Source organism: Geotrypetes seraphini, chromosome 2, assembly GCF_902459505.1.
Source record: "Geotrypetes seraphini chromosome 2, aGeoSer1.1, whole genome shotgun sequence".
Taxonomy (NCBI): Eukaryota; Metazoa; Chordata; class Amphibia; order Gymnophiona; family Dermophiidae; genus Geotrypetes; species Geotrypetes seraphini.
In genome coordinates, this window is record NC_047085.1 from 518,685,684 (window position 1) to 518,697,931 (window position 12,248).

Genomic DNA, 12,248 nt, shown 5'->3' on the forward strand with positions numbered 1-12,248 from the left:
GGCGGGAGGAGCAGGCCTTCACGGCGGGGAGGAAAAGTGCTTTCGCGGCGGGGGGAGGAGCAGGCCTTCGTAGGGGGAGCAGACCTTCAGGGAAGCGAGGCAGGCCTGTGCAGAGGGAGGAGGAGGAAGAGTTCCTTTGGCGGTGGGGAGGCAGGCCTGTGCAGAGGGAGGAGGAGGAAGGAGTAAGAGAGGGGAGGGGAGATACCAGACCTGGGGTAAAGAGAAGGGAAGAGAGAGACTAAACCAAAAAGAGGGGGAGGAAAGCAGAGGAGAGGTACTGGACTAATGGAGAGAGGGGTATAGAAGGAGAGAGAAATGCAAGACCACAAGGGAAAAGGGTACAAGAGGGACAGATACTGCTCCAAAGTAGGTGGGCAGGGTGCAGGATGGCAGGAAAGATAGTAGGAGAAAGCCTGTACCTGGGGAAGGGGATACAAGAGGTAAGGAAGAGAGAAAGAAGAAGCTGGATATGGGGAGAGATAAGATGCTGGGCATAGAGGGAACATAGGAACAGGGACACAAGGGGGACAGTACTGGAGAGGAGAATAGGGACACAGAAGAGAGATGCTGGATGAAAGGGTAGATGAGAAAATGAGAGATGGTGGATGGTGGGGTCCATCGTTGCAGCTGCGGGGGGGAGGGGGAGGAAATGAAAAAAAAGGAAAGATGCCAGACCTCCGGGGGAGGAAAGGGAAATAGAAGGGGAGGACAGAGATGGAAGATGGGTGGTTAGCAAGAAGAAAGAAGGAGAGCCTTATCAGAAGACAACCAGACCAACAGGGGACCAACAAGATTTGAAAAATAGCCAGACAACAAAAGGTAGGAAAAATAATTTTATTTTCTGTTTTGTGATTACAATATGTCAGATTTTAAATGTGTTTCCTTCCAGAGCTTGTGTTAGACCGCAAACGTGAGCTAGGATTTAATAGAGGAAAAGTATTTTTTGTTTGTTTACGGTATTTTGTTTACACCACAGGACCAGTGTGGGTAGGAGAGGACAAAGGGGGTGAAGAGGCTATAAAATAAACCTACCAGGATGTTTTGAAAAAAACACCCAATTGGGCAGAAAAATCAAATCGAATTGAATCAAAAAATCAAATCACAACTTTATTTACTGAATCGAATCGAAAAATCGAATCAAAATTTTGTTTCCTGAATCGGGCAGCACTAGTAATCACTATAGACTAATATAGTGCAAAATATAGACAGCAGATATAAATTCTCAAAACTGTCACATATCAATCACTAACTCGACACTAAAATCATTTTCCCTACCTTTGGCGATTTTATTAGGACTCCTTATACTAAGGTACGCAAGTGTTTTTAGATCACGCACAAGATTAGCGCGAGCTATGGCGTGCCCTAGCCGAAAAATTACCGCCTGCTTAAAAGGAGGCAGTAGCGGCTAGCGCGCGTGGTATTTTAGCGTGCGCTATTCCGTGCGTTAAGGCCCTACGCACCTTTGTAAAAGGAGCCCTTAGTCTCTGGTTGCACTTCCTTCTGACTGTGCATCCATTTCTTTTGGCCCAACAATTGTCCCTTTCTATTCCCTCCCTCACTCCTTCCTATGTCACCAGTTAGTGCCCCTTTACTTCCTTCCTCCTTTCCTGTGTCCCATTAGTGCCCCCTCCCTCCCCACGCCTGTCTCCAAGCCGACCCGCTGCCGATTCCACCTCTCGCCACTCCTGCCACGCGTCGCCACCTCCCACCGGCTCTATTTAATTCCCCCTGCTGCTGCCACAACTCCAAAAGGGCCAGTGCATGCAGCGATTGCACCCACTGGCCCATAATCCTTCCCCCTATATCAGTTCTGACGTGGGCGCCACAGTTGGTCGAGAATGCCATTAAGCTATTGGTGTGTTGGTATATTATGCCAGCCTTGCTTAGCAAGATGTATACTTCATGTACAGATAAGTGTTGGAAAGGGTGCGACCAGCAAGGCACATTTTTACATATGTGGTGGGGTGCCCCAGACTTCTGGTTATTGGACCCAGGTATTTGGGTATGTGGGGCAACTTTTACAATGTCTGGTGGCAGTGAGAGCAGAAACTGCCTTATTGGAGGTGATACCCGGAGGGGTGGATGATAAGACAAGCTGGCTCGCCTGGCGTTCACTGTAGCCAGGTTGGTGTTGGTTTCGTTTTAGAAGAGTCCTCAGATGCCTACCTTGATACTGATGAGGGAAAAATTGGAGTGGGTCTGTGAGAAATATAGACTCTGTTCTATTGACACGTCGATAGCAGCAATTTGAGGTAGATTTCTAGTGGTGGAAGGTCATGAACCACTTTGATTTTGGGGGGTCCTCTTGGAATGATGGGGGAAAAGAACATGGAACCGGTGTGGCTCACTGTAGCAGTGAAGGAAGCGATCTGAGATAAGAAGACTTCGTTTAAGGAATGGAAAAGGACAAAAATGGACGAAAACTGGAAAAAGCACAAACAACATCAAAGCAAGTGCCATAAGACAGTAAAAGGGGCCAAAAGAGACTATGAGGAAAAATATCCAAGGAGGCAAAGAATTTTAAGCCCTTCTTTCGATATATTAAGAAGCAGTGGGGCCGTTAGATGACCATGGAATAAAGGGAGTACTAAAGGAGGACAAAGCCATCGCCGACAAACTGAACACATTTTTTATGTCTGTATTTACCAAAGAGGATATATCCAATATTCCACAAGACAACAGGCTATACACAGGAAATGAAGACGGTCAGTCTAGAAGAGCTATGCAGGCAGATTGATAGGCTTAAAAACGATAAATCTCCAGGACCAGATGGCATCCATCCGATGGTAATCAAGGAACTGAAAGAGGTTAAATCTAAACTGCTTCACCTAATAGCCCATCTTTCGATTAAATCAGGAAAGATTCCAGAAGATTGGAAAGTGGCGAATGTTACACCGATCTTCAAGAAAAGTTTGAGGGGAGATCCGGGAAACTACAGACCAGTGATTCTGACTTTGGTATCGGGAAAGATGGTAGAGGCACTGATAAAGGACCGCATCATCGTCACTCACCTTGATGAACACAAACTGATGAGGACCAGCTTGACAAACTTACTGCATTTTTTCGAGGGAGTAAATAGGCAGATAGACAAGGGTGACCCAGTCGACATTGTCTATCTAGATTTTCAGAATGCATGTGACAAGATCCCGCATGAACGTCTACTTCAAAAAATTGCAAGCCCTGGAATCAAGAGTGATATACTGACGTGGATTAAAAACTAATTGGCGGATAGGAAACAGACAGTGGGGGTAAATGGGCAATACTCAGACTGGAAAAGTGTCACAAGTGGAGTGCCGCAGGGTTCAGTGCTCGGGCCTGTGCTCTTCAACATATTTATAAACGACCTAGAAATTGGCATGACGAGTGAGGTGATTAAATTTGCAGATCATACAAAGTTATTCAGAGTAGTGAGGACACAGAAGGATTGTGAAGACCTACAATGAGATATAAACACACTCGAGGAATGGGCCGCGAAATGGCAAATGAGATTCAACGTGGATAAGTGCAAGGTAATGCATGTTGTTAACAAAAATCATATGCACGAATACAGGATGTCTGGGGCTATACTTAGAGAGAGTCCCCAGGAAAGAGACCTAGGAGTATTTGTAGACAAGTCAGTGAAACCGTCCACGCAATGCATGATGGAGGCGAAAAGGGCAAACAGAATGCTAGGAATGATTAAGAAGGGGATCACAAACAGTTCTGAGAAGGTTATCATGCCGCTATACCAGGCCATGGTGCGCCCCCACCTGGAGTACTGCGTCCAACACTGGTCGCCATACATGAAAAAGGACTTAGTACTTCTTGAAAGGGTCCAGAGAAGAGTGACAAAAATGGTTAAGGGACTGGAGGAGTTGCCGTACAATGAAAGGCTAGAGAAACTGGGCCTACCTTGAAAAGAGGAGACTGAGAGGGGACATGATTGAAACATTCAAGATATTGAAGGGAATTGACTTAGTAGAGATAGAGAGATTGTTCACCCTCTCTGAGGTGAAAAGAGCAAGAGGGCACTCTCTAAAATTAAAAGGGGATAGATTCTGTACAAACGTAAGGAAGTTTTTCTTCACTCAGTGTGTGCTAGAAATCTGGAACGCTCTTCCAGAGGCTGTCATAGGGGAAAGCACCCTTCAGAGATTCAAGAAAAGGTTAGATAAGTTCCTGCTGGACCTGAATTTACACAGGTATGGCTAGACTCAAATAGGACACTGGTCTTTGACCTAAGGGCCGCCGCATGAGCAGACTGCTGGACACGATGGACTGGTTTGACCCAGCAGCGGTAATTCTTAAATTCTTATACCTTATATTGCTATACTTTGTCATGTTGCAGTACAGGGCTATTAGTTATTAGGGAGGGGGGGCTCTATCAGCTATCTCCTGGGGGGGGGAGAGGGGGCAGTTTTTCTTGATTTTGGGTGGGGGTCGGGGTTTCATTGTGGGTTTAAGAAATTGGTTAACACTGTCCATGAGTTTCTAGTACTGTTTATGTCTAAGAGCTGTTTATGATGAATGCACTTTTTTGTTGTATGTTCTATGAACATAAGAACATAAGTCATGCCTCTGCTGGGTCAGACCAGAGGTCCATCATGCCCAGCAGTCTGCTAACGCGGCAGCCCATCAGGTCCAGGACCTCCTCTATCTATACCCTTCTAACCCTTTTTCCTTCAGGAAATTGTCTAATCCCTTCTTGAACCCCAATACCGTACTCTGTCCTATCACGCCCTCTGGAAGCGCGTTCCAGGTGTCCACCACCCTCTGGGTGAATAAGAACTTATTAGCATTGGTTCTGAATCTATCCCCTCTTAATTTTTCTGAATGCCCTCTCGTTTTCGAATGCCGTAGTTTCCGAAAGTTTGAAGAATCTGTCCCTCTCCACTTTATCTATGCCCTTCATGATTTTGTAAGTCTATATCATGTCCTCTCTAAGTCTCCGCTTTTCCAGGGAAAAGAGCCCCAGTTTCTCTAAACTTTCAGCATATGAAAGGTTTTCCATACCTTTTATCAATCGTGTCGTGTTGTATAAAGAATAAAAAAAAAAAAGAATTGGCATTGAGGGAAGGCTTATGGGCCGGCAGCATGCAATCACTGCATGCGTTGGCCCTTTTGGAGTTGTGGCAGCAGCGGCGGAGGGGGGGGAATTAAACGAAGATGGCGAGCGGTGGCTGGCGGCGAGTAGTGTTGAGCGGCCCGCGTACCATGTACCGTGTATTGAGAAACACTGCTGTACTGAATGTAATAAAAGCTTCAATCAGCTTTCAATCTAAACATTCAGCACTACATTCACATCATGGAATAAGACACTGGCTATGAATCAACAGGTACTTTCTGCACTCTCAAATAACTTTGGTGTTTTAGACTGGCTCCTGCCCCCTATCTTGATTCTTTGCCCCACAGAGCTCGGAGCTTAGTGCTTAATTCGTTTTAAGACTTGCTGGTCTTTGCCCACTTGTTCCGGGGGATGGGAGCCCCTTCCCGCATGTTGCAGGTTCGGGGCGGTTGTGGAAGAGGTGGCAACCTCTCACTTTTTTTTTTCTTTTTGCTTACTTTGGGGGTTTCTGTGACGCTTCTTTTCCTTTCCTCTAGGGTTGGGGTCTTTAAGGAACCAAAGCCTTGGCTATTTCTTCCTTGTAGCCTTACTGTAATGCTGTCATGGGGGAGAGGGGATTTTCTTTCTGGGGTTTTTTTTGAGGGGGGGATATATTGTGGCAGTTGTATTGTGAAATATTTGATGATGTTACTTTTGTCCTTTTGAGGTTTCTGTTATTGTTTCTTCTGTGCATTTCTTACCTGCTTTTACAATTGTTCTTTCCTCTATCATCAATAAAAAATTGTTTGAACTTGGCTCCTGTCCTTGCTGCCTTAAATTCCAAACTTGCCGCTGGAAGTCATGGCAGCCATCTAGTGATACTGCCTCTGAAAGTCATAGCAGCCATTTTGACTTGAGACATGGGCTGGGCAGAAGCAACTGGGGATTGATCCTATTCCAATGTGCTACAAACCACCAGAACAGTAAAATAAGCCCAGGAGCAGTATCATTAGCCGTGTATGGGTGTGCTCAGAGAGGAGAACAGCGCAAGCCGTATATGGGTAGATCTTGGGGGAGAGGAAGACATCCACAAGCCAGAAATGTGCATTTCAGTTTGGGTTTGATGATGATGAAGCCAAACCTACAATTCAACCGGCCTCTATTACAAGGCCTCAGCCTGAACAACCTTTATGTGTGCGTATGAAGCCAGAGCAAAATCACCATGGATTCTCCTACAAAGCACTATGGACTAGAGGTCTGCACGGGAACGGGGATCGCAGGGATCCCCCCTGGCCCATGGGACTCCCACGGGGACGCCCCCCTGGCCCACGGGACTCCCACAGGGATGAAAACAGGATTCCATTTACTGAGGCCTACCTAAATTCTGGCGATGCAGCTGAGAGACAAGTCCGGCGCCGCAGCGGAAACAGCCATGCTGAGTAATGAGCTCAGTACGTACACAGCTGAAAGCCTTGCTTGCTGATTGGTTCTGCGGCACGGCGGGGTGGGATCAGCAACCAAGGCTGGATGGAAGGAGGCTGAAGTTTATAGGGACAGGTCGGGAAGGAGGGGATTCCTCGCAGGGACGGGAGGGGATTCCTCACGGGGATGGGAGGGATTCCTCGCGGGGACGGTTGGAGATGGAGTGATTCCTCAAGGAGTTGGGTGGGACAGGTGGAATTTTGGCGGGGACACATGGGGATGGGTGAGATTTCTGTCTCCGTGCAACTCTCTACTATGGACCTCTCACTGCTACTAAGGTTCTTGCTGCCACTGTATGAAAAATGAATATGGACATTGTTCTTTGTTTTATACTGTTTATATGCTGCAGTCTTAATACCAGGGACTCTCTCAGCATCAGAGTTAGCTATGAAGACCTTGAAAGTGACACAGTGTTGATATAATGGTCAGTCAATCGTGGTAGCATTCCTCATCTGCTTTCTGTCTTTCATCACTGAGAACATGATTCATCTAACCATCAGAGCTTACAATCTAAACAATCAATCAGGATGACAGGGTAGGGGGTTAGAGGGATGTTATTTCATTTTCAAAAGGGCAACTATGATAAAATGAGGAAAATGGTTAAAAGGAAGCTGAAAGGATCAGTTGCAAAGGTTAGGACTGTAAACCAGGCGTGAATGTTATTGAAAAATACCATCGTGGAAGCCTTGACCAGATGTATTTCTACATAGTACCAAAGTTGGAAAGAAGAGGGAGCGAGAGCTGGCATGGTTAAAAAGTGAAGTGAAAGAGGATTTTAGAGCTACCCCTTCCTTTTTTATTAAAAAATATCTTTATTAGCAATTGCAAAGTGTACATACAACCAGAGGTGGGGAAATCGGGTAAAAGCAAGACAGCAAGAGAAGTTGACAAGTAATGGAACATGACAACAGATAAGTCATAGTATAAAACCCCTTCGATTGAATGCCCAACACAATTGACATTTTAAAGTAGCAGAAGGCCCCCAGGCAAACACAGACAAACCCCAAACACCCGGCCTCAAGTCACTCCAAGACACCTCACATTCATACCCCCAAACAACCAAACACTCAAGTGCAACTACCCATGGGAGAGAAAAGGAAAGAACAGCATCCGCTCCAAGAGAAGGAATCAAAGTGTGGAATATTCCTCAGTCTCCGGCCCTGAACTGGGACATAAAGTTAAGGCTCTCCTCCAAAGAGACAGGTAACCGGTGTGCCAGAGTCCCAGATTTGGGAATGCGTTGTATCTCATAGCGCCCCACCTCGGCTAATTGAGCTAGTCACTGCTGGAAGGAGGCCACCGAGTCAGCTACCCAATGTTGCAACAGGAGCTTTTTTGCCACCAAGACAGCCATGTAGAGAACCCTGCGGTGGGGTAGCTGTCAGCCTAGCTATTGCTACCATTCAGCAATTTTAGTTGGCATTACTTATGTCAGCGAAGGCCTATGGGAAATTATATCAATCTGACTCTGGCATGGGAATGCAGATAGACCCTGAGGGCAGGAAGATGGTTTTAAGTAGCCCTGATTGATATGTTTCAAGTATCCCTGATTGAATCATGACTAGCTAAAAGGTGTTAATGTCTGATTAAGAGGGTGCTTAGGACAATGGGTCCAGGTGCACAGATCAAGCAGATAGGCTGCTTGAATGGGACAAAGAAGCCAGAGACTAATCCCATCTTCCATGCTTGCAAGTATCACACCTTCCTTTATCAATTAAATTAACCATTGTTTCAAACAGTTTACAAATTCTAAACAGAAAGATACTGGGACATACAAGTTTCTATATTCAGCCAAGGTATAAAAGCCTCCTCTCTGCTCTATCAATCTATCTATCAATCTATCTATCTCTGGAGGAGAGGGGTCTTGGCTCTCTCTCTCTCTCTGGCTCTTCCTAGAACTTCTGACTCTCTGTCTCTTTGTTTCTGGACTCTGTAAGGCAGGGAAACTGCTTTGCTCTCTGCTTAATTGTAATGCTTAATTATAATGCTTATAAATATTGCTTTTCTGTAAGCCTATTTCTATAATATATTCTTTATGCAATCACCTCTGGCTATGCCTTCTTTATTCTACTTCCTGGTGAGTCATCTGTGAGGGAACTGAACCTGGGACCAGCGTTTGTCAGGACGCCTTTCACTTAACCCCTACCACCATACATTGGGGGGGCCACGAACAAAACTGACAGTAGCGTGAGCCCTTCCTCTATCCTAGTGCGTTGGTCACCCAGAAGCAGGAAACCATAGTACCAGGGCACAGCGCGTTGAACAAGGTGCTCCAAAAACGGAAGGATTTGCAACCAGAAGGCGGAGGCAGGGTGAGGGTGCCCAAAAAACTATTACATTTAGTACAAACTTCTCCCTCCCAAAGGCCCATACGAGCCTCCTGTGCTCTGGATATATAAGCTCGGTGCAGTATTTTAAATTGCATTTCCCGAAGATCGGTGGAGCCTCCCAAAGCCTGCACAGTGGCAAAAAGATCAAGAAAAGCCTTTCGGTCAAGTGTAATGTCAAGTTCTGATTGCCACTGCGAAGCCAACCAATCAATGGATCCCAGAGCCGAAGCATTCTTCAAAAGGCGATACCATGTGGATAATTTGTTGAGAGCAGGAGGCACCTGAAAAAACTGAACATCCAAAGGACCACAGAGCCAAACATCCCCCCACTTGTGACCAAGGGACAAGTAGTAATGTCTGGCTTGAAGGTAAGCCCAGAAATGAGTTTGGGGCAGGTGCCAATGGGATTGCAGTTGGGCAAATGTAGGAAACTGACCACCCCCCACGATGAGGAAATCCTGAAGGGATCTATACCCCCTCTGCTCCCACCAAGAGTGGCCCATTCCCAGGGGAAAGTCGACATTTTCACACAGCTGCAACAAGAGGGAAGCTGCCGGAGTTTTTCCTTGCCGACGCCTCCACCACTGCCACGCTCATCGCATGGGCAAAAGAAATGCAAACTTAGCCCCCCCCCCCCTCCTGGGACAACGGACAGCGGAGCATGAAGAAGGGATAGAACTGAATGAGGTTATGCACCATGTCTCCACCCATCCCCGAGGAGAAAACTTAGAACAACCTGACCAACCTTCATGGATAAACTGGAACAAAGCTGCCATATTATAGAAACGAAGGTCAGGAAGATTCAGACGGCCCCGAGATTTATCCAAGGCCAGAGTGGCATAACTAATGCGGGCTCTCTTATGATGCCAAATGAAGGAAGAGATTATAAACGAAACATGGAGGGTTCAGTATTCAGACATTTTTACCTGTTTTGATTATGAGCTAGCAAACTATCATCCTTAGCACTTGCAATCTCTTTTTCATGTACCTCGATCCTCCCTTCCTAATCATCTGCGTTTCAGTGTGTTGTTGGGTTCTTTACGAGATATTTGGAAAGTCTTAGTCCAGTTGGTTGGAGGGATTCCAGAAATTTCTGATCACTTTTCACTGGGCCGGGTGAACTCCTGTTTTGGAAGATAGGCTCAGCTGAGCTTGACTTTATTATCTCATGTGCTACAGGCCTCCTTGTACTTCTACACTAGGGCCCCCCCCCCCCCCGCAGGCCTGTCCTCCCCTGAAGCCCTGGGCTGGCTTTCCCCCGAAGGCCTGCATGTTCTCCCAGCTTCACCCCCCTGCCCTCACGCTCTAGCGGAGCAGCCTGCAGAGAGAATCGCTGGTGCTTTAGTGATCCATGCAGGCCACCATCAGCCTCCGCAGCTGTCCTTCCCTCTGCCATGACCCTACTCCTCCTCTGACATCAGGGGCAGGATCACGGCAGAAGGAAAGACAGCTGCGGAGGCCGATAGCAGCCTGTAAGGATCGCTAAAGCATCGGCGATCCTCTGCAGGCTGCCAGTAATTTAGATAGGAGCAGGAGAACAGGGGGGAAGACGCTGCAGCACTTCCCGAGAATCCCGACTGACCCTGAGCAAGGGGGGAGGGTCAGTCACTGAATCGGGAGGCCGTTGTTGTTTTTTTAAGTGAATCGATTCAAATCAGAAATCGGGCAGCACTATTCCTGACTACTAAAACCTGGCTTAAAAACACTGATAGTTACACCAGGTATATGTCCCTTAAGCCATCACATTTTAGCAGGCTCCGATATACACAAAGGAGTAACAGATATTACCTGCCCATGACAAATGGATTGCAGAGAAATGTATATTGGTACTAGATCTTGAGATGGATAACCTGGACATACTGGCCTCACTTGTGTATGCTGGACACTACAGACATTTTAACATATATTTTTCCACAGCCTAAACCAGCCTTCCTTTACAAGCTAACTAGATAGAACAGCCTATACCTTGCTATCTGTGAACACATGTATCCTTTTGAAATGCTAACCCTGCTGGCCTTTGCTACAAAGTTCCTGTCTCCGTTCCCTGCTGGGAGGATACTTCTCCAAGGTTCTGTGGCCATTGTTCATTTGTGCTGAGCTGTTATCAGTGCTGTATGACATATGCAAGGCACCCTGAAAAGCCATAAAACACCCATAGCAAGCAACAACCCCTGAAGGACGAAGGGGAGTAGAGACGTGGGGGCCTGGTACCAAGAAAGAACTTTTAAAAACACAGGCTGGACATTTGCTACCTGTCTCTGAAGCAAGCCATGGGAACCAGGCACGGCTGGGGTGCTGGAATGTCACCCTTGCAACTTTGTTTCAACTTTTTGCATACAAGGACGCCATCCTGAAGATGTGCAGTGTTGTAAAACCACAAATCAGCATCTGCAAGGTGATAAGGATTCTAGACATGGAGGAAGAAAGTTCAAGGAGTGCCCTCTGTGTTTCTGCTCGGGCCCCTCTCCTGGGGTGGGGGGGGGGGAGTAAGAGAGGCGTGGACTGGGGGGAATAGTTAGGTATACATTTTTGTACCAATAGGGAGGTACATGACCAGAGTTCGGGGATGTGCTAGCCCCCTGTTTGGCATATCAGTGTAAGTTCTACTCTCCATTGCATATTCTGACCTGACAATATAATATTTCTTCTGCTATGTCTTTGCTGCTGTAATTTTGTAAGTCTTTATACAAACAATAAAAATATTGTCTGTTTTGGAAAATACAATGCCGTCTCGCAGTCATTTCAATGAGGTAAAATAAATGGCATTATTTCAATCTCAATATGTGTCACTTTAGGATAAAATCTTGTATTGAAACAATCACACACTGCCAAGGATAACTATGCAAATTGTAAAAAGGAAACTCTTTCTACTAAATCCCTAGTTTGTATCAAATTAGGATACAACCTTATATAGTTAACTTGCTCTGTAATTACCATATGTCAAATTGTAACCTGTCAACTTTATAATATGTATGTTTAACCTGTAAGAGGTTCCGAGCTCTTCGGGGACAACGGGATAGAAAACGAATGAATAAAATAAGTCAAACAAATGATGAAATGAAAACTGAATGAATTTAATAAAAAGGACTCCAATCTATCTTATCGTTTAATCCATTTGGTTAAAGTGAGTTAATGTGAAATATCCATTAAGACTCTTTTCTTTTCCAGGCCATTTCTCGATCACTTCTCCTCTGATTATTCTCAATAGTTTCTATGGCAAATCATTGTAAGTGATTGAAAGAGTGTTTACTTTTATTTCAATGCGCTACCTTAGGTTCATCGATGACATTTCTTTTGATGTTGGTTTTATGTTCCAACGTGTGGATCCTCAGTTCCCCTGTAGTCATACTGACATAATATAGACTACATAGACATCTTATGGCATAGCCAATATGGTCTGTCTAGCATAGTGC

The 12,248-nt window shown here is 45.8% G+C and overlaps 1 protein-coding gene across 1 annotated transcript in view; it reads left to right on the forward strand.

The window, feature by feature from the left end:
* The window catches only part of LOC117355028 (gastrula zinc finger protein XlCGF57.1-like), an 84,602-nt gene extending 72,572 nt beyond the window's left edge, over positions 1-12,030 (forward strand). Inside the window, exon 5 of the mRNA XM_033932974.1 lies at positions 12,004-12,030. Coding sequence (XP_033788865.1) covers positions 12,004-12,030 — 27 coding nt within the window. The remainder of the gene's footprint in view (positions 1-12,003) is intronic.
* Positions 12,031-12,248: the final 218 nt, after the last annotated feature.